General features: G+C 45.5%; 2 protein-coding genes across 5 annotated transcripts; one reads left to right on the top strand and one right to left on the bottom strand.

Moving 5' to 3' along the window:
- Positions 1-6: 6 nt before the first annotated feature.
- LOC108703943 (zinc finger protein 646) lies at positions 7-15740 on the bottom strand. The gene is made up of 3 exons (XM_018240248.2): positions 15599-15740; positions 8163-8239; positions 7-7128 (listed from the first exon to the last, which is right to left on the bottom strand). Exon 3 carries the CDS (start codon positions 6941-6943, stop codon positions 692-694), a length of 6252 nt encoding a protein of 2083 aa, XP_018095737.1. The 5' UTR covers positions 6944-7128; positions 8163-8239; positions 15599-15740; the 3' UTR covers positions 7-691.
- Positions 15741-16124: 384 nt separating this feature from the next.
- Positions 16125-26763, top strand: MGC82378 (uncharacterized protein). 4 transcript variants are annotated; one of them, XM_018239999.2, is made up of 2 exons: positions 16125-16253; positions 24862-26763. In XM_018239999.2, exon 2 carries the CDS (start codon positions 24873-24875, stop codon positions 26511-26513), a length of 1641 nt encoding a protein of 546 aa, XP_018095488.1. In that variant the 5' UTR covers positions 16125-16253; positions 24862-24872; the 3' UTR covers positions 26514-26763.
- Positions 26764-27932: the final 1169 nt, after the last annotated feature.

The following is a 27932-nucleotide window of genomic DNA, read 5'->3' as shown; positions in this document are numbered from 1 at the left end:
CAGGTAGACTTTCCATATTAATTTATGTGTATCATCCCCATCCCTCACTGTGAGTATACAGGTTCCCAGAACTCTGTACAATATAAATTAACCCCATGGCTGCACAGTGCTTCGGGCTGAGACCGCCCCCTAGAATGAGTTCCAACAACAGCCTTATAGGTGGGCAGTGTAACCCTTTTCGAGCTAATGTGCTGCCCCTAACGTATACTCCCCGCCCACCTGAATGTTTATAATACTAATAACAGGGGCAGTGATCCTCTAACTAGGGATAGGGCTGATGTGTTACATCTTATCTCTATAAGAGACACTCAGAACAGTGTCCAAAATCCAGTTAAAGCACCATTATATTTCACAGAAGTGCATCTGCTAAAAGGGTTATTTTCTTTGGGGGGGGGTTTTTTTCCCCCCCTCTTTTTTGCAGTTTTTATAAAAAACAGAAATGTAAAAGAAAAGCAGTAAAGTTAAGGAATAAAGAAAACCTGTACCACTTTTTGTTTAAAATTTAGAAAGTGTTGGGGTCTGTTCATTGCTAAGCTTTCTTATTTACAGGCGGACTTTAAAGTATTTATGGCACACAGATAAACGTGAAAAAAAAAAAAAAAAAGCATTAAAAGCAACCTCAGTCTTTAATTCAGGAGGTGGTGCACTCATATGAGTGACTGGGTAGTGCCCTGACCAACTTCAGTCGCCTTCATGTGACTTCCACCATCAAGTTGCCGAGGGGTTGAGGCTCTAGCAGGTCAGTTTCTTGGGTGCTGTGTTGGCAGGTGAAAGGTCCTCCTTGCTCATGGATCTTACGATGAGTAGCTAAGTGGCTGGCAATACGAAAAGCTTTACCACAGTCCGGACATGGGTATCGGTGGATACGTAGGTGGTTCTTCAGGGCAAGGAGGTTGAAGAACTCTTTGTGGCAGTCTGGGCATTGGTAGACCCCAGTGCTGTGAGTTTTACGATGGTTGAGCAAACTACCTGCGTGCCGGTAAGATCGATCACATTGGTTGCACTTGAACCTACGTTCCTCTTGGGCATTTGAAGAATCGTGGTGAGATGCACCTTCAGCAGAAGCTGAGGGATCCTCCGCGCAGTCCTTCGTACCTTCAACTGGTACATCTTGCGAGGAAGAAACAGTCTGAGTAGTAAGTGAAGGTAATTGCGTGTGGCTCCGTTGGTGATGCCGAAGAGTTAGCTTGCTGCTAAATCCACGATTGCAGGTCAGGCAATGGAAAGGCCTTTCACCAGTGTGGACTCTCTGATGACAAATCAGCTCTCGGGAAGAGCGAAATGCTTTGCCACACTCAAGGCACTGGAAGCGTTTCTCTGCCGTGTGAGTACGGAAATGGTTCTTCATCGCCATGGGATTAAAGAACTGCTTAAGGCAGACCGAGCATTTGTACAGCCCAGTCTTATGAGTGTTCTTGTGGTTGAGCAGACTTCCGGCGTGACGATACGTACGGCCACACAAGTTGCACCGGTAAGGCCGTTCCTCTGCCTGATACCCCTGTGATGGATCTAGAGTTCTGTCCGCTTCATTTTGCCAGTTTTCCACTTTGACTGGGCCTTCAGTAACACGGCTTTCTTTGCACATGTGACTTTCCAGGTCATCGTAACTGAGGAATAATATTCCACAATGGGTACATTTAGGCTGTAATGTGGCTTTCTTTAGAGCTTTGGATGGACTGCCATCAAGTTCCTGGGTAAATGATGCTATGGCTCCTGGAAGATCTGTGCTCACAGCAGAAGGCTCTAATGCTGAAGTGTCATTTTCTTGTTTAATCTGCTTTTTGACGTGGACGCGCTGATGTCTAATCAGCTGCCGCTTCCACTTAAAAGTCTTACCACACTCTCCACAAGTGTGCCTCTTTGCTTCATAGTGAGTTCGCTGATGGTTTTTCATGGCCATGAGGTTTGGGTAGGTTTTGCTACATATGGAGCAGCAGTAGTGTCCCATGGTATGGCTTTTCTTGTGGTTAAAAAGACTCCCTGCATGCCGATAAGAACGTCCACATTCCTTACACTGGTAAGGCCGGGAGTCAGGATCGCTCTTCACTGAAGCACCAAGACTGATTTGGCCTCTTCCTTCCTTGTCTTTAACAGAAGAATCTTTACTCACATTGGAAGCGGGGACATCATCACACAGTGACTTTCGCTTTTGTAAAGCAGAGCCTCTACGAGATCGGGCAACTCGACGTTTACGTCGGCCAGGCCTTTTAGCCGACACTTTTTCCCGGTGTATTCTTTGGTGTGTTTCCAGCTGTTTGCGTAGGCGAAAAGCTTTGCTGCAGTCCAGACACTTGTGTCTCTTCAGCTCAAAGTGGATGCGGTTGTGATTCTTCATAGCCATAAGGTTAAAGAAGGGCTTCTGACAAATTGCACAACGGAAAATGCCAGTTTTGTGGGTCTGTTTGTGGTTAATTAGACTCCCAGCATGCCTATAGCTCCTACCACACACTTCACAGCGGAACGGACGTTGCAGAGATGCTTCTTCTGTCTCCCTATTCTGACCAACTCTGGAGAGAGACAGGGGAGGTCTTTCTCGAATGTCCACTTGGTTTACAGTATTTGTAGACCCGTTTTCTTTATTGCACTTGGAGCTATCACAGCTCTCAGAAAGATGTTTCAAGAGCTCATCAACAAAAAGGAACACTTTACCACAGAACTGACATATTTGAAAAGGTCTGTCTGAAGTCTCTGATGCATTTGGAGAATCCCTTTTTGAGGCGTTCTGAGCTGATTCATCTAAGCTGCGAGCTGCAACTAGTCTCCTCCTTCTGCCAGATATTCTTGCAGATCTGACTCCACCATGCCTACTTAAAGACTTGTAACGGGTTTTGTGGGTTTGGGAAGGAAGGTGGACTGAGCTTCGGTTTTGTAAACTTGTATTAATATTATTATAAAGTGGGTTTGAGTATTCATTAGTGTTTTCCTGGGAAGCATAAGGATCTGGTAGAGGGACACTAGAAGCAGAGGAACTGATCAGAAGCTCTCCAGTATCCCCAGAAGGTACGCCATTATGTGGGCTTTGAGCTTGCAGCTCCTGAATATTGCTGTATGATGTCTCCTTTTTACACTTGGGATGGTGGCGCAGGTGGTTTCTAAAAGCCGCCAGGTTGGGGTACTGTCTGGAACATACAAAGCACTTAAAGTTGCCTACTAAGTGAGTCTTTTTATGATTTACTAAGCTCCCTCCATGGCGATAAGACTTTCCACACTTGTCACAGGTAAAAGGACGTTCTTGAGGTTCATCATTTTTGGAAGGCTCAGCAGGATTGATTTCTTCTTCTTCTTCTTGCTTTGTATCTATGTCTGCTTGCACATTTGTATCCTCTAAATCCTCTTTGGCACAAACAGTGCTTTTATCTGCGGGAGGTTCTTCATCCGCATGACTTAAACTGTGCGCCTCTAAACTTCCCAAATCATCATAGGTTTTGCCACAGAAGCCACATATATGGGATAGGTGAGGGCCTCCATCAGACTCTTCACTGGACTCACCACCTTCCATCTCATTATTTATGCTGCTTAAGAGCTCTTGCTCTGATGTGTGCATAGGTAATGAAAACTCTCGCAACTGATCATCTTCAATAGAATTACCATGGATAACCTGCTTTTCGTGTGCAACCTGGTGCTGATGGAAATCTGCTTCATTTGAGAAATCCATTCCACAGTGACCACAGTCATAACGATTATCAAATGATGGAAGGCCGTCTACAAGTTCCTGATCCTCTGACCCATCCGAGGCTTCTCGATTACCATTCCTGAGAACCTGGAACTTTGTGTGGGACACAAAGTGATTCCTTAAGGATAACAAGTCAGGATACTCTTTGGGGCAGAATGAGCACTGGTATATACTTGTCTGATGAGTATGTTTGTGACTTGTTAATTGTACAGCACTTGTAAACTGCTCTCCACACTCTTCGCAGGAGTAACTGTTTTCCTTTATCTTTTCTGTAGAATCGATGTCTTCATTTTCAGGATCATGATCTTTCCCCTTAAGTTCTGAGACCTTTAAACCTTCGCAGTCATTATAGTCCTCAATAACCATAAAACTGGATTCTTTTTCTTCTGTACTCGTCACATTCAATTCCATCATGCCTGAATCCTGCCTCTGATCCAAACTATCCCCCAGCAGAAGGTGCACCTCCTGATGAGACACAAGGTCTTGTTCACTTTGGAACATTTCATCACAATTCCCACAGCTGAAAATGTCCTGGTTTCCCTGGGAGTAATACATATCAGGAAAGAGAAACCCAGAATGGTCACTTCTTTCTCCTGGTCTTCTTTTAATTTTGTGGTGAATTCGGAGGTGATTTTTTAAGGCAGCCAAGTTATGTACATGCTTGGAGCAAACAGAACACACATAGTCTCCTGTCTGATGTGTCCGCTTATGGTTAATTAAGCTACCTGAATGTCTATAGGACTTTTCACAAAGGTTGCATTCATACAGCCTTTTTCCTGTTTGTTGTTCTTGTGCTTCTGGAATGTTTCCATGAGCCTCTGTTGCCTCTTTTGTGTCACAAACAACGCCTTCAGAATGCAAAAATGTTTCACTTTTTAATACTGTTGAGATCGCTGTAGGGTCAGCTACTGCTTTCACACACAACTGACTGTGAGTCTGAAAGCTTTTCGCACAATTAAAGAACTTCCCACAGGAACAAAGCAGCTCATCTGGTGTTTGCTCAGTGCTGGCAACATCAGCTTCATTCATTGGAGTTGTGTAGGTCTCCTCTTCATTTAAACTAAATTGTAAAGCTGGCACATGGGTAGGACTTCCCATATTCTGAGGTTCGTCTAACTGGTTATGAGGAAACTGATGACTTTGTAGGGAAGTGCTACTTTGTCTTCCAGAAGGACGTCTAGAATGGAAGCGGAGGTGGTTTCTCAGTGCCATTAGATTGGAGTATTGCTTGGGGCAAACGGAGCACTGATAAACTCCCGTCTGGTGAGTTAATTTATGATTCAATAAACTACTTTTGTGTCTATAAGACTTTCCACAGGCTTCACATTTATAAGGCCGATCATCCGATGTTGGGTCATGTACTTCCACCCCAGAAAAGTCTGTTTCTTTTAAAATAATCTGATCTTCTGAAGAGCATGCTAAAGTATCCTGGATCGCTTCACCTATGCTGTCTTTCCTACAGTCCTCACCACGCTTTTCTGTTGTGCCCTGATGGGAACTCTGCTCTAGCGGTTGCTGAGAAGATAGATTTTCGACCTCCCTCTTGATCGCATCTAGAATGACAGGGCCACTTGAGTAAGCAGAGTCCTCACTGCTGCCTTGAGAACCCTGGAGATTTTCACCCCAACTGTCCTCCATGGTAGTGTCAACTTCTGCCTTAGGGGCATCATTATAGGCCTCTTTTACATAATCTTGTTGATGAAACACTTGATGCTGCAAAAAGTCTTTCTCGCTCAGTAATAGTTCATTGCAAACTTCACATTTGTAAGATTCCTCTGCACTGTTAAAAAGTTCATCAGAAAAGCTAGCGGGTTCAAAATAGTGGTCTCCCAACCGCCTTCCTGCTCTGGACTTGAAGTGAGCTCGGAGATGGTTTTTTAAGGCCGCCATGTTAAAAAGCTGCTTAGAGCACACATTGCAACTATACACTCCGGTTTCATGAGTTTTTTTGTGGTTAATAAGGCTTCCTGCGTGCCTATAAGTCTTTTCACACAATTGGCACTTAAAAGGTCGGTGTTCCAAGTTCTCCCCTGGCTTAGCTTCTTCATCATCTGTACCTTCTAGTCCAAGTTGCTCTGACTGGCTTTGGCCAGCTTTATCCTCTGGTCTAAAAGAATGTAAAAGAGCTGCTGCACTTATATTGAAAACTGTGCTATCTTTGCATGAATCCTGAAGGCCAATGTCTATACTTGTGTCTATACCAGTCTGTTGCCCAATGGACTTTCCAGAAGGACTTGAGAACTTTGGAGGACTATCTTGCAAACTGCAACGTTTGTCAAGAGGTGCGTTTAGTGTCTCTTCTTCTGACATGCTGAGTTCTGAACCATCTAACATTGCCAGCTGTTCGTCACACTTTTCTTGCACATCTCTAGAATTAAATATGGCTGGTTGTGGCTTTATAAGTGCTGTATCGTTTACTGTAGTGTGGTCGAGTAGAATCGCAGTGGAATAGGGGGATTTAAAAAGCCATGAATTTCTGGAGTCAGAGTGCAGACGGCAATGATTTTTCATTGCCATAAGGTTTGGGAACTCCTTGAAGCAGATGCCACACTGATAGACTCCAACTTTATGGGTCTGCTTGTGATTGGCCAGGCTACCTGCATGTTTATAGGCCTTCCCACACTGTTTGCATTTGTACCGGCGTTCCTCGGAGCCGTTGTCAGTGACATTCTCATCCATTAGCTCTGTGGCCGTTTCCAGTTTTTCATTGCGGCTTTCTTCATGCTCTGCTTCCCCATTGACATCTGGGTAATACTTTGAAATAAGTTGTGAGAAATCTCCCGGCACCATGGACTCCACAATGTAATTCTCTATGTTACTAATCAAGCTGTTGTTTTCGGCCAGTACAGGTGCAGTGGAGTCCATGCATTCTTGGCTGCCTGGAGCATTTTCTCCATTGGACGCACAGTAAAAGGCATGGGCTTCTTTGCTATGACTGGAAAGTTCCCGTGCCATACGAAAACACTCTCCGCATTCAGCACATCTGAAGCGTTTTTCCTCTGAATGAATACGCAGGTGATTTTTCAATCCCATCGGGTTGGAGTATTCTTTCTGACAGATGAGGCACGAGTAGAGTCCTATCTGATGGGTCTTTTTATGATTTACCAAACTTCCTGCATGGCGGTAAGTCTTGTCACACTGGTTGCATTTGTAAGGTCTCTCTTCCTTGGGAGATTGCAGGGGGCTCCCTAGCTTCGGCATGCCGGAGAAGTTCATTGGATTGTCAGATGCCTCATCCAATTGGTCCGACCCAAAATGTCCTTCATCCATACTGAGGATGGAATAGATTAGATGTTTAACATGAACTCTCCCCAGTCACCAAAGGTGGTCGCTCAGCCCTGAGGACATAGAAGTCATCAACTTCAGCTACGACGAGATTGAGGTAGAAAAAGAGCATTTTCAACAGGTTTTCAAGAGGATACTTGCAACTCTCTTGGATTTGCATCTCTGGTGACCTGAAAAAAAAAAAAAAATAAGAGTGACATGTTAGGGACATTTAAAAAAAAAGAATAAACAAACAGTATTTTTTTTTTTTTCATTTTAATAGTACTACTTTTAATAATTATTTTAAGGATGGGCGAGAATGCTAAAATGATAAAGTTCTTGCATACCTCGCTATGCATTCTAGTCAAATTTCACTTTTAAAATAAACAGTGAAGCAATTTGCTGCTGGTTTGTCAATGCCGATGCAACAATAGCGTAAAGCAAGCACATAGATGAGTTTTAGGGTATGCGGTGTAAATATCCTGCAAACTGCCAGTCTGTAAATATACTGCAACTGTCAGAGGGGCTGCTGTAAAATGCCGTAGGCTTGTGGGGAGGCTAATTGTGCCTCTGTGTATGTGGAATTGCAGTGCTTGACTACCCTGGGGATGAGCACTAGTTCTGTGAGTAGGTAAGGCAGTCTCAGTCATATGACTGCTATGAGGCCAGTTAGATCAATTGAAGGCAGCTAACATTGGTTCCAATAAAGTGTGTTTATTAAAGGAGACATATAGGATAAATGAAAAACCCTAATTGTGTAGGCAATTATAAGTAATATATGGTGGTGCTTTTACGTGGTGCTAAACATTAATATTATCTTTAAAAATAGCCCCTTTATTGGAGCTCCCTATAGATGTTCTCTGGTCCCTGTCTGTGTTTCAAATGAGGGGTGGGCGTGTCCTAACGGTCCCTGCCAGAAGCACAGTAGGAGGGGGACAGCCAATCACAGCCCTGCAGTCACACAAGCATAGACAGGCTTCAGTTCCCTATCAGGTCCTGCTAGCTGCTGATTGGTTCATGTCCTACAGTGCAGTGAGCTGAGTGCACAGCCTGGGAATTCAGGGAGCAGCAAGTGGAAGAGAAGGGAGGGATTATTAGGGGTTTTGCAGAAATATTCAATAAATCATCCCGAAACACTACTTTTTTAAGCACAATTCTTCAATATCTAAATGAGTATAATGCACTGGTATATTCTTATTTTGGATACGCTGGCATGCAATATTACCTGAGCACCAAAGCAGCATGTCTGATTCCTCTTGTACTAGATACATTTGTTATGAAGTCAGTCTCACAGTGCTTTCCCTAAATATAGAGAAAAAAAAAGCACATTTTTACTGATCATCACAAAGAAACTATAATTAGGGTTAGTAATGCATATACAGATACAGAAACTTATTCATCCATGGTTCAATTTAGGGCAATGGGATATTCCTGGGAATAGAGTTTCTTACAGCTCAGAAGCTGGGCTGAAATGCCCAAAAATTGTCTTATTAAAAGGGCTGTTCCCCTTTAAATTAGGGATGCACCGAATCCACCATTTTGGATTTGGGCCGAACCCTTTGCAAAAGATTCGGCCTAATATCAAACCAATTAGCATTTGCATATGCAAATTAGGGGTGGGAAGGGGAAAACATTTTTTACTTCCTTGTTTTGTGACAAAAAGTCACTTCATTTCCCTACCGACCCTAAATTGCATATGCTAATTAGGATTTGGTTCGGCCTGGGCAGAATGATTAGGCCAAATCTAAATCCTGCTCAAAAAGGCCAAATCCTGGTTGAATCCCAAACCGAATCCTGGATTCGGAGCATCCTTACTTTAAATTAACTTTTAGTATGATGTAGAGAGGGATATTATGAGTCAATTTGCAATTGGTTTTCATTTATTTCATTGAGTTATTTGGCAGCTCTCCAGTTTGCAGTTTCAGCAGTCTGGTTGCTAGGGTCCAAATTAGCCTAGCAACCACACACAGATATGAATAAGAGACTGGAATATGAATAGGGGAGGCCTGAATAGAAAGATCAGTAATAAAAAGTAGCAATAACAATACATTTGTAGCCTTACAGAGCATTTGTTTTTTAGATGGGGGTCAGTGACCCCCATTTAAACGCTGGAAAGACTCAGAAGAAGGCAAATAATTTAAAAAAAACGAAGGCCTTTTGAAAATTAGCCATCTATAACATACTAAAAGTAAACTTAAAGGTGAATCCCTAAATGCCATTTTTCTAGGCAAAAATCGAAACTATATGGTACTAGTTTTACTTTTGGCTGTAAATCAATATTATCTTTAAAAATAGCCCCTTTATTGGAGCTCCCTATAGATGTTCTCTGGTCCCTGTCTGTGTTTCACATGAGGGGTGGGCGTGTCCTAACGGTCCCTGCCAGAAGCACAGTAGGAGGGGGACAGCCAATCACAGCCCTGCAGTCACACAAGCACAGACAGGCTTCAGTTCCCTATCAGGTCCTGCTAGCTGCTGATTGGTTCCTGTCCTATAGTGCAGTGAGCTGAGTGCACAGCCTGGGAAAGGAGGCAGCAGCAAGTGGAAGAGATGGGAGGGACTAGTAGGGATTTTGATTATCAATAAATCAACCTGAAACACAAATTTAAAACACACATTCCTTCTATATCTAATACAGTTTAATGCACTGGCACATTTGTTTTTTTACACAAAATGTCTCCTTTAAAAACCACACAGCAGTCAAGGCACCCAAAATAGACCTCTGTGAACCAGCTCTAGTGCGGTGGGCCCTCCTCCATATCCACAGACAATACAGTAAATACAACCACTTGAATGTAAATTCCCAATCAGATTCAAGGCCACATACAGCCAATACGTGTAGCAATTAGCAAACACACACACAAACACACAACATGGGGCCTGAAGAGTAATCAGAAGACAAACAGACCAAGTGTGAGTGTCACACAGCCCCACTCATGAGCTTGGCACAGAAGGGGGCAGGTCGAGCAAACTTCAGTTAATGGAGGAAAAGCTACAAAGCGTGAGGGTGATATGTGTGAGGAGCCTGGAAGTTTCCTGGCTGACACTTTGCAGAGCACAATGGCACCGGCGTATAGTTGTATAGGCAGTTAGTAGGGACCACTGGCAGGAGCAGAGGGGGTAAAATAAATAGCATATACTACAGATAATAGGCCTTAAAGGAGAAGGAAAGCTACCAAAGTAGTTTATTGCCAATAGATTAGCTGCAAAGCAAGCTAGAATGCTATATTTATTCTGTAGAATGTTTTACCTTAGTAAAAAGCTCTAGAAGCTCTGTTTGTTTAGGATAGCAGCTGCCATATTAGCTTGGTGTGACATCACTTCCTGCCTGAGTCTCTCCCTGCTCATTCATAGCTCAGGGCTCAGATTACAGCAGGGAGGAACAAACTGAGCATGCTCAAGCCCAAGCCCTGGAGGTTTAAGCTGAAAACAGTTAGTCTGATACAGAAGCCCATGAGTACACAATAGAAGGAAAGAAATGTGATGTTTCTTTTGACAGAGGACTCAGAGCAACATTACTTTGAGGGTTTACTGGTGTATTTATATAGACCTCTCTGATAAAGCTTACTTTGTTTTAACCTTTACTTCTCCGTTAAAGGAGAAGGAAAGCTCCAAGAGATTAGCCACAATTGTGCAAGCTAGAACGCTATATTTATTCTGCAGAATGCTTTACCATACCTGAGTAACAGCTCTAGACACTATCTCTGTTTGTTTAGGATAGAAGCTGCCATATTAGCTTGGCGTGACATCACTTCCTGCCTGAGTCTCTCCCTGCTCACTTACAGCTCTGAGCTCAGATTACAGCAGGGATGGGAGGAGAGAGGAGCAAACTGAGCATGCTCAAGCCCAAGCCCTGGAGGTTTAAGCTGAAAACAGGAAGTCTGATACAGAAGCCCATGAGTACACAATAGAAGGAAAGAAATGTTGTGTTTCTTTTGACAGGGGACTCAGAGCAACATTACTTTGAGGGTTTACTGGTATATTTATATAGACCTCTCCGATAAAGCCTACTTAGTTTTAACCTTTCCTTCTCCTTTAAGTGTATGAGTGCAGAAGACACAGTGTAAAGTGATGGCAGCTCAAGAGCAGCTGGCGGCCAATCTGTGTCAGCTAAGGGTCAGCAAGGTGTCTCATGACAACTCAACCAAGCCTGGGGGTCTTTATAGGAAATGAAGGTGCCAATTGGTTAAATGAAGGAGCTGAATTCATACGTAGGAACATCATTGCATTCTACACCTCTTATCTGCCAGGTAATTATATCAGCTTGAGTGGCAGCTAATTCTAAAAACGACAGTTTAGTTATATTTCCATTCCTACCAATCCTTTCAGTTTGTAGCTGAAGTTCACACGGGCCGGGAATATTCTGCACTACTGATCCACATCTGCTCTGTCTGTGAAATACCACACGCTCCGTCCGTCTGTCCCACACAGCAGTGTTACATATACAGGCTGACCGTAAATATCATTTAGAATAGATTTAACCTTTTTATAAAACAGCTCATTCTTCGTTATTACTACAAAATACCCTCTCTTTAAAGGGGTAGTTCATCTTTAAGTTAACTTTTAGTGTGTTTAAAGCAACTTTTTACTTTTTTATAGTTTGAATGATTTGTCTTCTTCTTCTGACACTTTCCAGCTTTCAAATGGGGGTCACTGACCCCATCTAAACAACAAATGCTCTGTAAGGCTACAAATGTATTGTTATTGCTACTTTTTATTCCTCATCTTTCTATTCAGGCCTCTCCTATTCATATTCCAGTCTCTTATTTAAATCATTGTATCGTTGTTAGGGTAATTTGGACCCTAGCAACCAGATGACTGAAACTGCCAACTGGAGAGCTGCTGAATAAAAAGCTAAATAACTCAAAAAACACAAATAATAAAAAAATAAAACCAATTGCAAATTGTCTTAATCCCTCATCAAAATATCCCTCTTATTAAGATTAAAATGGAAAATTCAAATTTTTCTTTTGTATAAAAACTCACAAATTCTAGTTTACAATCACCAACTCGAATGTAAATTCAAACGTGAGATTTATCACACCTCGTCCATAGAAACAATTCAAATTTGAATATTCTTCACATAAAACCTGATGAGTTCATGTACAAGTCAATGGCAGAGGTCAGTTGACCCATTTGGAGATGTTAATTTCCTTCCTGACATTTCATTCGAATCCGGGTCACTAACAATCATTTAAATTTGACGAGTTTTTTCTTAAAGGGATACTGTCATGGGAAAAAAAATTTTTTTCAAAATGAATCAGTTAATAGTGCTGCTCCAGCAGAATTCTGCACTGAAATCCATTTCTCAAAAGAGCAAACAGATTTTTTTATATTCAGTTTTGAAATCTGACATGGGGCTAGACATATTGTCAATTTCCCAGCTGCCCCAAGTCATGTGACTTGTGCTCTGATAAACTTCAATCACTCTTTACTGCAAGTTGGAGTGATATCACCCCCCTCCCTAACACAAGATAACAGCTGCCACAACACTCAATAGTAAAATCCAGGTCCCACTGAGACACAGTTACATTGAGAAGGAAAAACAGCAGCCTGCCAGAAAGCATTTCTCTCCTAAAGTGCAGGCACAAGTCACATGACCAGGGGCAGCTGGGAAATTGACAAAATGTCTAGCCCCATGTCAGATTTCAATATTGAATATAAAAAAATCTGTTTGCTCTTTTGAGAAATGGATTTCAGTGCAGAATTCTGCTGGAGCAGCACTATTAACCGATTCATTTGTAAAAAAAAAATTTTCCCATGACAGTATCCCTTTAAATAAGATAACATTTGAGTTGTGAGTACATTCGAATTTATTAGAGTAAGAAAGAAAAATTAGCAAATTAGAAATTCGACCTTTGATAAATCTGCCCCTAAAAGTTAACTCAAAGGTAAACAACCCCTTTTATGGAATCTACTGAAAGAAGGCAATGCTGCATGAGTATAGAAGGTAAATGCAAGGCGTGCAAATAAAACAGCTACACTTTCCCTTTACATAAACATACAACACAGGGGACTGTGCCTAAAGGAGAGGTGTTTGTTTCACAGATCCGTTTGTTGGTCAGAAAACAAAATCATGTGGTTACAGTTCCCCTTTAACCTTGCTTAGTACTACTGCACGTGGGGAGCACCGGCCACTACGGTTTTTCAGCTGATGTAAAAGTGCCCCAAATAAAGTACCCGAAGAGACCATTGTTGCTTCCCATTCAATTAAAGGAGACATTCTGTGTAAAAAATAAGAATGTACCAGTGTGTTATACTCATTTAGATATAGAAGAATTGTGCTTAAAGTGGAGCTTACAATCTAAGGTCCCTATCACATTCCCATCAGTCCCTGCCCCAGTGAGCTTACACTCTAAGGTCCCTAGCACATTCCCATCAGTCCCTGCCCCAGTGATGTTACAATCTAACGTCCCCATCCCATTCCCATCAGTCCCTGCCCCAGTGAGCTTACACTCTAAGGTCCCTATCACATTCCCATCAGTCCCTGCCCCAGTGATGTTACAATCTAACGTCCCCATCCCATTCCCATCAGTCCCTGACCAGTGAGCTTACAATCTAAGGTCCCTATCACATTCCCATCAGTCCCTGCCCCAGTGAGCTTACAATCTAAGGTCCCTATCACATTCCCATCAGTCCCTGACCAGTGAGCTTACAATCTAAGGACCCTATAACATTCCCATCAGTCCCTGCCCCAGTGATGTTACAATCTAACGTCCCCATCACATTCCCATCAGTCCCTGTCCCAGTGAGCTTACAATCTAAGGTCCCATCACATTCCCATCAGTCCCTGCCCCAGTGAGCTTACAATCTAAGGTCCCATCACATTCCCATAAGTGCTTTCCCCAGTGATCTTACAATCTAAGGTTCTTATAACATTCCCATCAGTCCCTGCCCCAGTGAGCTTACAATCTAAGGTCCCTATCACATTCCCATCAGTCCTTTCCCCAGAAATCTTACAATCTAAGGTCCCTATCACATTCCCATCAGCCCCTGCCCCTATGAGCTTACAATCTAAGGCCCCTATCACATTCCCATCAGTCCCTGCCCCAGTGATCTTACAATCTAAGGTCCCTATCACATTCCCATCAGTCCCTGCCCCAGTGAGCTTACAATCTAAGGTCCTCATCACATTCCCATCAGCCCCTGTCCCAGTGAGCTTACAATCTAAGGTCCTCATCACATTCCCATCAGTCCCTACACAAGTAGAGTTTACAATCTAGGTTTTACACACACACAGGGGCAGTTTTATCAGGAGTCAATGAACCTGTGTGTGTGGGTTTATAGTGTGGAAGGAAACTCACACAAGCTCTGGGGGAACATACAATCTCCTTTTAGATGCAAAGACTCCAATGCAGCAATGCTATCCACTAGGCTACCCGCTGCATTAGAGCATATGCGTTATTAGCCTAATAACTATTTATTAAAGGAGACATACAGGATAAATGAAAAAACACTAACTTTGTTGGCAGTTATGAGTAAACATTTATATTATCTTTAAAAATAGCCCCTTTATTGGAGCTCCCTATAGATGTTCTCTGGTCCCTGTCTGTGTTTCAAATGAGGGGTGGGCGTGTCCTAACGGTCCCTGCCAGAAGCACAGTAGGAGGGGGACAGCCAATCACAGCCCTGCAGTCACACAAGCACAGACAGGCTTCAGTTCCCTATCAGGTCCTGCTAGCTGCTGATTGGTTCCTGTCCTACAGTGCAGTGAGCTGAGTGCACAGCCTGGGAATTCAGGGAGCAGCAAGTGGAAGAGAAGGGAGGGATTATTAGGGGTTTTGCAGAAATATTCAATAAATCAGCCTGAAACACTACTTTTTTAAGCACAATTCTTCTATATCTAAATGAGTATAACACACTGGTACATTCTTATTTTTTACACAATATGTTTCCTTTAAACTACTGATGTCTTTGGAGCTGGGGCCGTTTTTTTCTGGCTGCACCGGGAATCACAACATTTATCTGTTTTATTCACAGACACTTATAAATAAATTGCTATCCTGGTAATGTCTGTAAAGCGACACACACCCCGGCGCTACTATATAAACCAATAGATAGAATAATAAATAGCCAGCGCTGCATATAAATAGTATCAGTGCTAACCAGCAGGTACACAAGTGGTTATTTAAAATACAATCCTGAGCTCATTTTCATTTTAATTAGTCCTTCACCCAAAGTCAGGCTTGTTTGCATAATGGAAGAAAATAAACAACTTCCCAATGTTCATTCATCACAATGTGATGTGTGTAAATGATGATCCGTGTGTCCCTTTCTGTTCTCTGCTTCTGGAACTCCTGCAACAATGTAGCAGAGCTCAGTTCTCCGACTTTCTGTTTCAGGAGTCATGACCAGCAGTGCAGAGAAAAGAAACAGCCAGACAGACAGTGCCTTTAATTATAAAGCAAGTGAGAATGAAGGGTGGATGTATATTTCTTTCTTTATTGGATGAGATCCCTGTTGATTTATCCCAGAAGAGTCAAACCTGTCAGATTATAAAGTCATTACAGAGAGAAATAAAAGAAGACAACAGTGAAATAAAGAGGGGACACCTGGGGACTTTGTGGATGTTGCTGAACTACAAGTGCAGGTGGGATTGTGGGTATTGTAGTTCAGGGGAGGTGCCCATAGCTGTAGTATTATTATTATTATTATAATACTCACCCATTCCTATGGCAGGAGACAGTGAGGGCAGGAGAATCGTGTCAGTGGAATAACCCAGGTGTGGCCAGGGCTCCAGTCAGTCCCAGGGAAGAGCTTGAGGGGATGGAGGGAAAGAAATGAAGGCAAATGTAGTTGTTGAAGTTGCTATGGGCGCCTGGCAGTGCAGAGAGAGGAGCCCAATCCTCAGGCCCGGGCGGCTATGAATGGTTTATTGAGGGGCAGAGGGAGGCACAGGCCTGGGAGGGAGGAGGGACCCACTGGCGGTCAGAACAGCCCCCACAGCAGGGATCCTCCGCCCCGCAGGGGAACTTCATCCTCACACACAGACTCCCAGACCCACTCACAGGGCCGAAAGGTCAGAAACTGAATCTTAAAGCATCTCTCTCAGCATAACAAAACACTTCCTTTTGTTGCTAGGAAGCAGGAAATGTGCACCGCATAATCCCTTCCTCCCCTGCTGCAACCTGCCGTACACGTTCCAGGCTCGGTATACTCCCCAATGACTAAGGTTGCCCGCTTCCAATATGGCGCCCGCGCTTCGGAGAAAGACAGACTCGCCAGCTTGCAAGATGGCGGAAGAAAGTTTGATTTCCCTTGCTGAGAAACTGCCAGTCTCAAGATGGCCGACAGGAAGATGGCTGCCACTCACAACATGGTGAGAAGGAGGATAGCAAAGGAGCGGTGTTAACATTTCGCGGCAACTCTGGTCTGCGCTCCTTTCCGTGGTCGGGTTCCTTTGTCCTGGGCACAGCGGGAAGCGCGAGTCACAGGTATCTGCACGCACGTTATGTAGCAGGAGAGCGCTTTATCCGGTGGCACCGCTCACTTCCTGTGTCGGCCACTCCTCCCACCCCCAGGGTCCTAGGTCCGGCCATGTTAGTATTGTCTCCTTCCTACACACAGGACTGGTCAGTGGCAGGAGCCAGGTATGTAGCAGGGATGTCTCAGACTCATCTACTACAGGGCTGGGAAATGTCTCCCTAAATTGTGCAGCTTGTGGTACAGTCTGGCCTATCCTAATGGAGAGGGACAGGGATGTGTGTGTGTGTGTTCCAGTGCTTTCCCATCACCTACAGCTGCACTTGCTCCCTAAAGTGTAAGCTCCTGGGGTAAACTGTGTTACTGTTATTGTGTTTATCTCATGGGTACAGCTGGGGCAGATCCAACTGGCTATCCCTATAGGCTGGGGAGAACTAATATCTCCTTAAACTGTAAGCTCCTGGGGTATCCCGCCGTGTTACATACTGTGCCACCTTCATGGGATGGACAGCGATGTACCAAGGGTTTCCCAGTCTAGGCCGGGGCAGATCCAGCTGCCTATCCCTGTACTCTAGGGAGACTAATATCTCCTTAAACTGTAAGCTCTTGGGGCAGCCTGTGTTACATCCTATTATAATATTCTATTGGGAAACCTTACTCTAGGTTTCTGGGTCACGGTAGGAAATGTTACTCTAGGTTTCTGGGTCGCTGGAGGTAAATGTTACTCTAGGTTTTTGGGTCGCTGGAGGGAAATGTTACTATAGGTTTCTGGGTCACTGGAGGGATATGTTACTCTAGATTTCTGGGTCGCTGGAGGGAAATGTTACTCTAGGTTTTTGGGTCGCTGGAGGGAAATGTTACTCTAGGTTTTTGGGTGTTACTATAGGTTTTCTGGGTCGCTGGGAGGGAAATGTTACTCTAGGTTTCTGGGTCGCTGGAGGAAATGTTACTCTAGGTTTCTGGAGGGAAATGGTTTCTCTAGGTTTTACTGGGTCGCTCTAGGAGGGAATTTGTTACTCTAGGTTCTGGGTCAGGCTGGAGCGGAAAATGTTACTCTAGGTTTTTGGGTCCGCTGGAGGGAAATGGTTACTCTAGGTTTTGGGTTCGCCTGGAGGGAAATGTTACTCTAGGTTTCTGGGTCTGAGGGAAATGTAGTTACTCTTAGGTTTTGGTTCGCTGGAGGGAGATGTTACTCTAGGTTTCTGGGTCGCTGGAGGGAAATGTTACTCTAGGTTTCTGGGTCGCTGGAGGGAGATGTTACTCTAGGTTCTGGGTCGCTGGAGGAAAATGTTACTCTAGGTTTCTGGGTCGCTGGAGGAAATGTTACTCTAGGTTTTGGGTCGCTGGAGGGAGATGTTACTTTAGGTTTCGGGTCGAGGTAGGGAGATGTTACCTCTAGGTTTTTGGGGTCACTGGAGCGGAGATGTTACTCTAGGTTTCTGGGTGCTGGAGGAAATGTTACTCTGAGTTTTCTGGGTCGCTGGAGGGATAATGTTACTCTAGGTTTCTGGAGTCGCTGGAGGGGAGATTGTTACTTTAGGTTTCTGGGTCGAGGGGTAGGGAGATGTTACTCTAGGTTTTTTGGGTCACTGGAGGGAGATCGTGACTCTAGGTTTCTGGGTCCGCTGGAGGGAAATGGTTACTCTAGGCTATTTGGGTCGGCTGGAGGGGAAGATGCCTTATCTACAATAGGTTTTCTGGGCGCTGGAGGGAAATGTTACTCTAGGTTTTGGGGTCGCTGGGGAGGAAAGTTAATTCACTCTAGGTTTCTGGGGTCGACGGTAGGGAGATGTTACTCTAGGTTTTTGGGTCACTGGAGGGAAATGTTACTCTAGGTTTTTGGGTCGCTGGAGGAATGTTACTCTAGGTTTTGGGTCGCTGGTGGGGAAATGTTACTCTAGGTTTTTGGGTCAATGGAGGGAGATATTACCACTAGGTTTCTGGGTCGCTGGAGGGAAATGTTACTCTAGGTTTCTGGGTCGCTGGAGGGAAATGTTACTCTAGGTTTCTGGGTCGCTGGAGGGAGATGTTACTTTAGGTTTCTGGGTCGAGGTAGGGAGATGTTACTCTAGGTTTTTGGGTCACTGGAGGGAGATGTTACTCTAGGCTTTTGGGTCGCTGGAGGGAAATGTTACTCTAGGCTTTTGGGTCGCTGGAGGGAAATGTTACTCTAGGTTTCTGGGTCGCTGGAGGGAAATGTTACTCTAGGTTTCTGGGTCGAGGTAGGGAGATGTTACTCTAGGTTTTTGGGTCACTGGAGGGGAAATGTTTACTCTAGGTTTTTGGGTCGCTGGAGGGAAATGTTACTCTAGGTTTTGGGTCGCTGGTGGGAAATGTTTACTCTAGGTTTTTGGGTCAATGGAGGGAGATGTTACACTAGGTTTCTGGGTCGCTGGAGGGAAATGTTACTCTAGGTTCTGGGTCGCTGGAGGGAATGTTACTCTAGGTTTCTGGGTCGCTGGAGGGAGATGTTACTTTAGGTTTCTGGGTCGAGGTAGGAGATGTTACTCTAGGTTTTTGGGTCACTGGAGGGAGATGTTACTCTAGGTTTCTGGGTCGCTGGAGGAAATGTTACTCTAGGCTTTTGGGTCGCTGGAGGGAATGTTACTCTAGGTTTCTGGGTCGCTGGAGGAAATGTTACTCTAGGGTTTTTGGGTCGCTGGAGGGAAATGTTACTCTAGGTTTCTGGGTCGAGGTAGGGAGATGTTACTCTAGGTTTTTGGGTCACTGGAGGGAAATGTTACTCTAGGTTTTTGGGTCGTTGGAGGGAAATGTTACTCTAGGTTTTTGGGTCGCTGGTGGGAAATGTTACTCTAGGTTTTTGGGTCAATGGAGGGAGATGTTACTCTAGGTTTCTGGGTCGCTGGAGGGAGATGTTACTCTAGGTTTCTGGTTCGCTGGAGAGAGATGTTATTTTAGGTTTCTGGTTCGCTGGAGGGAGATGTTACTTTAGGTTTCTGGTTCGCTGGAGGGAGATGTTACTCTAGGTTTCTGGGTCGCTGGAGGGAAATGTTACTCTAGGTTTCTGGGTCGCTGGAGGGAAATGTTACTCTAGGTTTTTGGGTCGCTGGAGGTAAATGTTACTCTAGGTTTTTGGGTCGCTGGAGGGAAATGTTACTCTAGGTTTCTGGGTCGCTGGAGGGAAATGTTACTATAGGTTTCTGGGTCGCTGGAGGAAATGTTACTCTAGGTTTCTGGGTCGCTGGACGGAAATGTTACTCTAGGTTTCTGGGTCGCTGGAGGGATATGTTACTCTAGGTTTCTGGGTCACTGGAGGGATATGTTACTCTAGATTTCTGGGTCGCTGGAGGGAAATGTTACTCTAGGTTTTTGGGTCGCTGGAGGGAAATGTTACTCTAGGTTTCTGGTTCGCTGGAGAGAGATGTTATTTTAGGTTTCTGGTTCGCTGGAGGGAGATGTTACTTTAGGTTTCTGGTTTGCTGGAGGGAGATGTTACTCTAGGTTTCTGGGTCGCTGGAGGGAAATGTTACTCTAGGTTTCTGGGTCGCTGGAGGGAGATGTTACACTAGGTTTCTGGGTCGCTGGAGGGAAATGTTACTCTAGGTTTCTGGGTCGCTGGAGGGAAATGTTACTCTAGGTCTCTGGGTCGCTGGAGGGAGATGTTACTTTAGGTTTCTGGGTCGAGGTAGGGAGATGTTACTCTAGGTTTTTGGGTCACTGGAGGGAGATGTTACTCTAGGTTTCTGGGTCGCTGGAGGGAAATGTTACTCTAGGTTTCTGGGTCGCTGGAGGGAAATGTTACTCTAGGTTTCTGGGTCGCTGGAGGGAGATGTTACTTTAGGTTTCTGGGTCGAGGTAGGGAGATGTTACTCTAGGTTTTTGGGTCACTGGAGGGAGATGTTACTCTAGGTTTCTGGGTCGCTGGAGGGAAATGTTACTCTAGGCTTTTGGGTCGCTGGAGGGAAATGTTACTCTAGGTTTCTGGGTCGCTGGAGGGAAATGTTACTGTAGGTTTTTGGGTCGCTGGAGGGAAATGTTACTCTAGGTTTCTGGGTCGAGGTAGGGAGATGTTACTCTAGGTTTTTGGGTCACTGGAGGGAAATGTTACTCTAGGTTTTTGGGTCGCTGGAGGGAAATGTTACTCTAGGTTTTTGGGTCGCTGGTGGGAAATGTTACTCTAGGTTTTTGGGTCAATGGAGGGAGATGTTACTCTAGGTTTCTGGGTCGCTGGAGGGAGATGTTACTCTAGGTTTCTGGTTCGCTGGAGAGAGATGTTATTTTAGGTTTCTGGTTCGCTGGAGGGAGATGTTACTTTAGGTTTCTGGTTCGCTGGAGGGAGATGTTACTCTAGGTTTCTGGGTCGCTGGAGGGAAATGTTACTCTAGGTTTTTGGGTCGCTGGAGGGAAATGTTACTCTAGGTTTTTTGGTCAATGGAGGGAGATGTTACTCTAGGTTTCTGGGTCGCTGGAGGGAGATGTTACTCTAGGTTTCTGGGTCGCTGGAGGGAGATGTTATTTTAGGTTTCTGGTTCGCTGGAGGGAGATGTTACTTTAGGTTTCTGGTTCGCTGGAGGGAGATGTTACTCTAGGTTTCTGGGTCGCTGGAGGGAAATGTTACTCTAGGTTTCTGGGTCGCTGGAGGGAAATGTTACTCTAGGTTTCTGGGTCGCTGGAGGGAAATGTTACTCTAGGTTTTTGGGTCGCTGGAGGGAAATGTTACTCTAGGTTTCTGGGTCGCTGGAGGGAAATGTTACTCTAGGTTTCTGGGTCGAGGTAGGGAGATGTTACTCTAGGTTTCTGGGTCGAGGTAGGGAGATGTTACTCTAGGTTTTTGGGTCACTGGAGGGAAATGTTACTCTAGGTTTCTGGGTCGCTGGAGGGAAATGTTACTCTAGGTTTCTGGGTCCCTGGAGGGAAATGTTACTCTAGGTTTCTGGGTCGAGGTAGGGAGATGTTACTCTAGGTTTTTGGGTCGCTGGAGGGAAATGTTACTCTAGGTTTCTGGGTCGCTGGAGGGAGATGTTACTCTAGGTTTTTGGGTCGCTGGAGGGAAATGTTACTCTAGGTTTTTTGGTCAATGGAGGGAGATGTTACTCTAGGTTTCTGGGTCGCTGGAGGGAGATGTTACACTAGGTTTCTGGGTCGCTGGAGGGAAATGTTACTCTAGGTTTCTGGGTCGCTGGAGGTAAATGTTACTCTAGGTTTTTGGGTCGCTGGAGGGAAATGTTACTATAGGTTTCTGGGTCGCTGGAGGAAATGTTACTCTAGGTTTCTGGGTCGCTGGACGGAAATGTTACTCTAGGTTTCTGGGTCGCTGGAGGGATATGTTACTCTAGGTTTCTGGGTCACTGGAGGGATATGTTACTCTAGATTTCTGGGTCGCTGGAGGGAAATGTTACTCTAGGTTTTTGGGTCGCTGGAGGGAAATGTTACTCTAGGTTTCTGGGTCGCTGGAGGGAAATGTTACTCTAGGTTTCTGGGTCGCTGGAGGGAGATGTTACACTAGGTTTCTGGGTCGCTGGAGGGAAATGTTACTCTAGGTTTCTGGGTCGCTGGAGGGAAATGTTACTCTAGGTTTCTGGGTCGCTGGAGGGAGATGTTACTTTAGGTTTCTGGGTCGAGGTAGGGAGATGTTACTCTAGGTTTTTGGGTCACTGGAGGGAGATGTTACTCTAGGTTTCTGGGTCGCTGGAGGGAAATGTTACTCTAGGCTTTTGGGTCGCTGGAGGGAAATGTTACTCTAGGTTTCTGGGTCGCTGGAGGGAAATGTTACTCTAGGTTTTTGGGTCGCTGGAGGGAAATGTTACTCTAGGTTTCTGGGTCGAGGTAGGGAGATGTTACTCTAGGTTTTTGGGTCACTGGAGGGAAATGTTACTCTAGGTTTTTGGGTCGCTGGAGGGAAATGTTACTCTAGGTTTTTGGGTCGCTGGTGGGAAATGTTACTCTAGGTTTTTGGGTCAATGGAGGGAGATGTTACACTAGGTTTCTGGGTCGCTGGAGGGAAATGTTACTCTAGGTTTCTGGGTCGCTGGAGGGAAATGTTACTCTAGGTTTCTGGGTCGCTGGAGGGAGATGTTACTTTAGGTTTCTGGGTCGAGGTAGGGAGATGTTACTCTAGGTTTTTGGGTCACTGGAGGGAGATGTTACTCTAGGTTTCTGGGTCGCTGGAGGGAAATGTTACTCTAGGTTTCTGGGTCGCTGGAGGGAAATGTTACTCTAGGTTTCTGGGTCGCTGGAGGGAGATGTTACTTTAGGTTTCTGGGTCGAGGTAGGGAGATGTTACTCTAGGTTTTTGGGTCACTGGAGGGAGATGTTACTCTAGGTTTCTGGGTCGCTGGAGGGAAATGTTACTCTAGGTTTCTGGGTCGCTGGAGGGAGATGTTACTTTAGGTTTCTGGGTCGAGGTAGGGAGATGTTACTCTAGGTTTTTGGGTCACTGGAGGGAAATGTTACTCTAGGTTTTTGGGTCGCTGGAGGGAAATGTTACTCTAGGTTTTTGGGTCGCTGGTGGGAAATGTTACTCTAGGTTTTTGGGTCAATGGAGGGAGATGTTACTCTAGGTTTCTGGGTCGCTGGAGGGAGATGTTACTCTAGGTTTCTGGTTCGCTGGAGAGAGATGTTATTTTAGGTTTCTGGTTCGCTGGAGAGAGATGTTACTTTAGGTTTCTGGTTCGCTGGAGGGAGATGTTACTCTAGGTTTCTGGGTCGCTGGAGGGAAATGTTACTCTAGGTTTTTGGGTCGCTGGAGGGAAATGTTACTCTAGGTTTTTTGGTCAATGGAGGGAGATGTTACTCTAGGTTTCTGGGTCGCTGGAGGGAGATGTTACTCTAGGTTTCTGGGTCGCTGGAGGGAGATGTTATTTTAGGTTTCTGGTTCGCTGGAGGGAGATGTTACTTTAGGTTTCTGGTTCGCTGGAGGGAGATGTTACTCTAGGTTTCTGGGTCGCTGGAGGGAAATGTTACTCTAGGTTTCTGGGTCGCTGGAGGGAAATGTTACTCTAGGTTTCTGGGTCGCTGGAGGGAAATGTTACTCTAGGTTTTTGGGTCGCTGGAGGGAAATGTTACTCTAGGTTTCTGGGTCGCTGGAGGGAAATGTTACTCTAGGTTTCTGGGTCGAGGTAGGGGAGATGTTACTCTAGGTTTCTGGGTCGAGGTAGGGAGATGTTACTCTAGGTTTTTGGGTCACTGGAGGGAAATGTTACTCTAGGTTTCTGGGTCGCTGGAGGGAAATGTTACTCTAGGTTTCTGGGTCCCTGGAGGGAAATGTTACTCTAGGTTTCTGGGTCGAGGTAGGGAGATGTTACTCTAGGTTTTTGGGTCGCTGGAGGGAAATGTTACTCTAGGTTTCTGGGTCGCTGGAGGGAGATGTTACTCTAGGTTTCTGGGTCGCTGGAGGGAAATGTTACTCTAGGTTTTTGGGTCGCTGGAGGGAAATGTTACTCTAGGTTTCTGGGTCGCTGGAGGGAGATGTTACTCTAGGTTTCTGGTTCGCTGGAGGGAGATGTTACTTTAGGTTTCTGGGTCGCTGGAGGGAAATGTTACTCTAGGTTTCTGGGTCGCTGGAGGGAAATGTTACTCTAGGTTTCTGGGTCGCTGGAGGGAAATGTTACTCTAGGTTTTTTGGTCAATGGAGGGAGATGTTACTCTAGGTTTCTGGGTCGCTGGAGGGAGATGTTATTTTAGGTTTCTGGTTCGCTGGAGGGAGATGTTACTTTAGGTTTCTGGGTCGCTGGAGGGAGATGTTACTCTAGGTTTCTGGGTCGCTGGAGGGAAATGTTACTCTAGGTTTCTGGGTCGCTGGAGGGAAATGTTACTCTAGGTTTCTGGGTCGCTGGAGGGAAATGTTACTCTAGGTTTTTGGGTCGCTGGAGGGAAATGTTACTCTAGGTTTCTGGGTCGCTGGAGGGAAATGTTACTCTAGGTTTCTGGGTCGAGGTAGGGAGATGTTACTCTAGGTTTCTGGGTCGAGGTAGGGAGATGTTACTCTAGGTTTTTGGGTCACTGGAGGGAAATGTTACTCTAGGTTTTTGGGTCACTGGAGGGAAATGTTACTCTAGGTTTCTGGGTCGCTGGAGGGAAATGTTACTCTAGGCTTTTGGGTCGCTGGAGGGAAATGTTACTCTAGGTTTTTGGGTCGCTGGAGGGAGATGTTACTCTAGGTTTCTGGGTCGCTGGAGGGAAATGTTACTCTAGGTTTCTGGGTCGCTGGAGGGAGATGTTACTCTAGGTTTCTGGGTCGCTGGAGGGAAATGTTACTCTAGGTTTTTGGGTCACTGGAGGGAAATGTTACTCTAGGTTTCTGGGTCGCTGGAGGGAAATGTTACTCTAGGTTTTTGGGTCGCTGGAGGGAAATGTTACTCTAGGTTTTTGGGTCGCGGTAGGAAATGTTACTCAAGGTTTCTGGGTCACTGGAGGAAATGTTACTCTAGGTTTTTGGGTCGCAGTAGGGAAATGTTACTCTAGATTTCCTTTAGGGCTGCAATGGAGAATTTTCATGCAGTTGGTGGTAAGAAACAATGACTTGATGTTCTTTTGTCCTGCAGAGCTTTACACAATGATGTCCAATAAGAACACGGCCTTCCTTGAGGTGAAGGATGAGCCTGAAGCCCCCCAGTTTGTGTTGGCCGGTCGGCGTTACTGCTGCTTAAACTGCCACAAGACTTTCCCTAACCAGCCCCGTGCCCAGCGCCACTGTGAGGCCAACCATGCCGACGGAGACCCCAGCTCTCCCAATACAAAGAAACGGGCAACGAGGGGCGAGCAGAGGCACCAGTGTGTGCACTGCAACAAGTCCTACAAGTCGGCATCATTGTTGCGCAACCACGCCCGCAGCCACACGGGGGAGAAACCATTTGCTTGCAAGGAGTGTGGACATTCCTTTATGCAGCCAATCTGCCTGAAGGTGCACATGGCGACCCACAGTGGGCAACTCCCCTTCCCCTGTGAGCATTGTGAGAAAGCCTACGCTACGCCTTCCAAATTGCGCATTCACCAGAGACTCCATACAGGAGAGCGGCCCTTTTCTTGCCCAGACTGTGGTAAGGGCTTTGCTGACCCCTCGGTTTTACGCAAGCACATGCGCAGCCATGCCGGCTTGCGCCCATTTCAGTGCCAGCTGTGTGACAAGTCCTACAGTGAGCTGAAAGATCTGAAAAACCACGAGCGTAGCCACACTGGAGAGAAACCATTCTTGTGCTCGGACTGCGGCAAGGCCTTCTCACGGGCATGCTCGCTCACGTGCCACCTGCGCATCCACGCCGCAGAGAAACCTTACAAGTGTACCACATGTGGCAAAGACTTTACCCAGTTGTCTTCATACCAGAGCCACCAGCGCATACACTCCGGGGAGAAGCCCTACTTGTGTCCCCAGTGCGGCAGAATGTTCTCTGACCCCTCCAGTTTCCGCCGGCACCAACGAGCGCACCAGGGAGTCAAACCGTACCAGTGTGACAAATGCGGAAAACCCTTCCGGCAGCCGGCAGACTTGGCAATGCACCAGCGCATCCACACGGGCGAGAGGCCCTTCCGCTGCCCAGACTGTGATAAGAGCTTTGTGGCATCATGGGATCTGAAACGCCACCGGTTGTCGCACAGCAGCGAGAGACCTTTCCAGTGCCAAGAATGCGGCAAAGGCTTTGCAGAGCGATCCGGGCTTAGTAAACACCAACGATCTCATAGCGGAGAGCGACCTTATAAATGCACAGAGTGCGGGAAAAGCTTTGTGGTGTCCTCCAGCCTAAGGAAGCATGAGAGAACCCACCAGAAACCTGAGCAAGATGCCACCATGAAGAGAGAAGAGACCACCACTTGTGAGAAATGCTCCCTCAGCTTCCCCAGCATGATGGACCTGCGCAACCACCAGAAAACGCACCCGGAGCTGCGGCCCTTCCGCTGTGATCAGTGTGAGAAGGGATTCGTAGACAAGGCAGGACTCAAAAAACATCAGCGGATTCATAGTGATGTGCGCCCTTATGTTTGCTCCACTTGTAGGAAGGCCTTTCTGGTTCCCTCCGACCTGCGAAAGCACCAGCGGACGCACAGCAAAGAGGTGAAAGAAAAAGAGGAGGAAGGAATAACCACCCTGACTCTCCATCCAGCTGTGGAACCTCCTCCTCTCTATGATCCCTTGGTGTCCTTCCTGGAGAAGGTCGCAGAGGGAAATATGGAGGTCATCGACCCTTCTCCTTCCAACTGAATTCTGTGACTGGATGGGGGATGTTCTGGAAAACTGGCACCTGCTGTTCTCGTCTCACTTGACTGTAATATATTTAGCCAGTCTCAGATAAACTGGCCAACGGGCACAGACAGCAAATGAGAGATTAGGGGCAACCTCTCCACCACCTGAATTGGCTCCTCCTTGCCACATGCCGTGTGTCCTGTAGAATCACAATGTTACTTTTTTGCATCAACACCATGTAAATAAATGCAACCGTTCTGCTGCAAAACCCACGTCCAACTGCAACTTCTTTGTTCACGAGCCTCACATTGGCCCACGGCACAGCTGGGACTAAGGGCAATAGTTTCTACCACAATTCTGCCCTGGGCTAGTACATAGGAGGCTATTTCAGTTACTTTGCAAATGTCTCCCATTACGTGACCCAGTCAGGACATAAGGATATTAGAAGTCACTGAGGGGTTGTTCTGTGACCATATAAAGGCACAAGGCTGCAGGCTGAGTTATACAGGGAACTCTGAGTATCACTCATGTATTATAAGGGATAATGTACCCCCTACTGTAAATGATAAGGATATTAGAAGTCACTGAGGGGTTGTTCTGTGACCATATAAAGGCACAAGGCTGCAGGCTGAGTTATACAGGGAACTCTGAGTATCACTCATGTATTATAAGGGATAATGTACCCCTACTGCAAATGATAAGGATATTAGAAGTCACTGAGGGGTTGTTCTGTGACCATATAAAGGCACAAGGCTGCAGGCTGAGTTATACAGGGAACTCTGAGTATCACTCATGTATTATAAGGGATAATGTACCCCCTACTGTAAATGATAAGGATATTAGAAGTCACTGAGGGGTTGTTCTGTGACCATATAAAGGCACAAGGCTGCAGGCTGAGTTATACAGGGAACTCTGAGTATCACTCATGTATTATAAGGGATAATGTACCCCCTACTGCAAATGATAAGGATATTAGAAGTCACTGAGGGGTTGTTCTGTGACCATATAAAGGCACAAGGCTGCAGGCTGAGTTATACAGGGAACTCTGAGTATCACTCATGTATTATAAGGGATAATGTACCCCCTACTGTAAATGATAAGGATATTAGAAGTCACTGAGGGGTTGTTCTGTGTCCATATAAAGGCACAAGGCTGCAGGCTGAGTTATACAGGGAACTCTGAGTATCACTCATGTATTATAAGGGATAATGTACCCCTACTGTAAATGATAAGGATATTAGAAGTCACTGAGGGGTTGTTCTGTGACCATATAAAGGCACAAGATTGCAGGCTGAGTTATACAGGGAACTCTGAGTATCACTCATGTATTATAAGGGAGAATGTACCCCCTTCTGTAAATGATAAGGATATTAGAAGTTGACATTTTGGAGAACATGGAAATATTTAAAGGTAGCCTGAAGTTCATTTGGAGTCTCT

The sequence above is a fragment of the Xenopus laevis genome, chromosome 9_10L, assembly GCF_017654675.1.
Source record: "Xenopus laevis strain J_2021 chromosome 9_10L, Xenopus_laevis_v10.1, whole genome shotgun sequence".
In the NCBI taxonomy this organism is placed as follows: domain Eukaryota; kingdom Metazoa; phylum Chordata; class Amphibia; order Anura; family Pipidae; genus Xenopus; species Xenopus laevis.
The sequence above is the reverse complement of the archived record's forward strand: the minus strand, read 5'-3'. Positions and strand labels throughout refer to the sequence as shown.

Excerpts from the sequence above, each read along its gene's own strand:
- MGC82378 (XM_018239999.2), top strand. The coding sequence starts at position 24,873 with ATGATGTCCAATAAGAACACGGCCTTCCTTGAGGTGAAGGATGAGCCT.
- LOC108703943 (XM_018240248.2), bottom strand. The coding sequence starts at position 6,943 with ATGGATGAAGGACATTTTGGGTCGGACCAATTGGATGAGGCATCTGAC.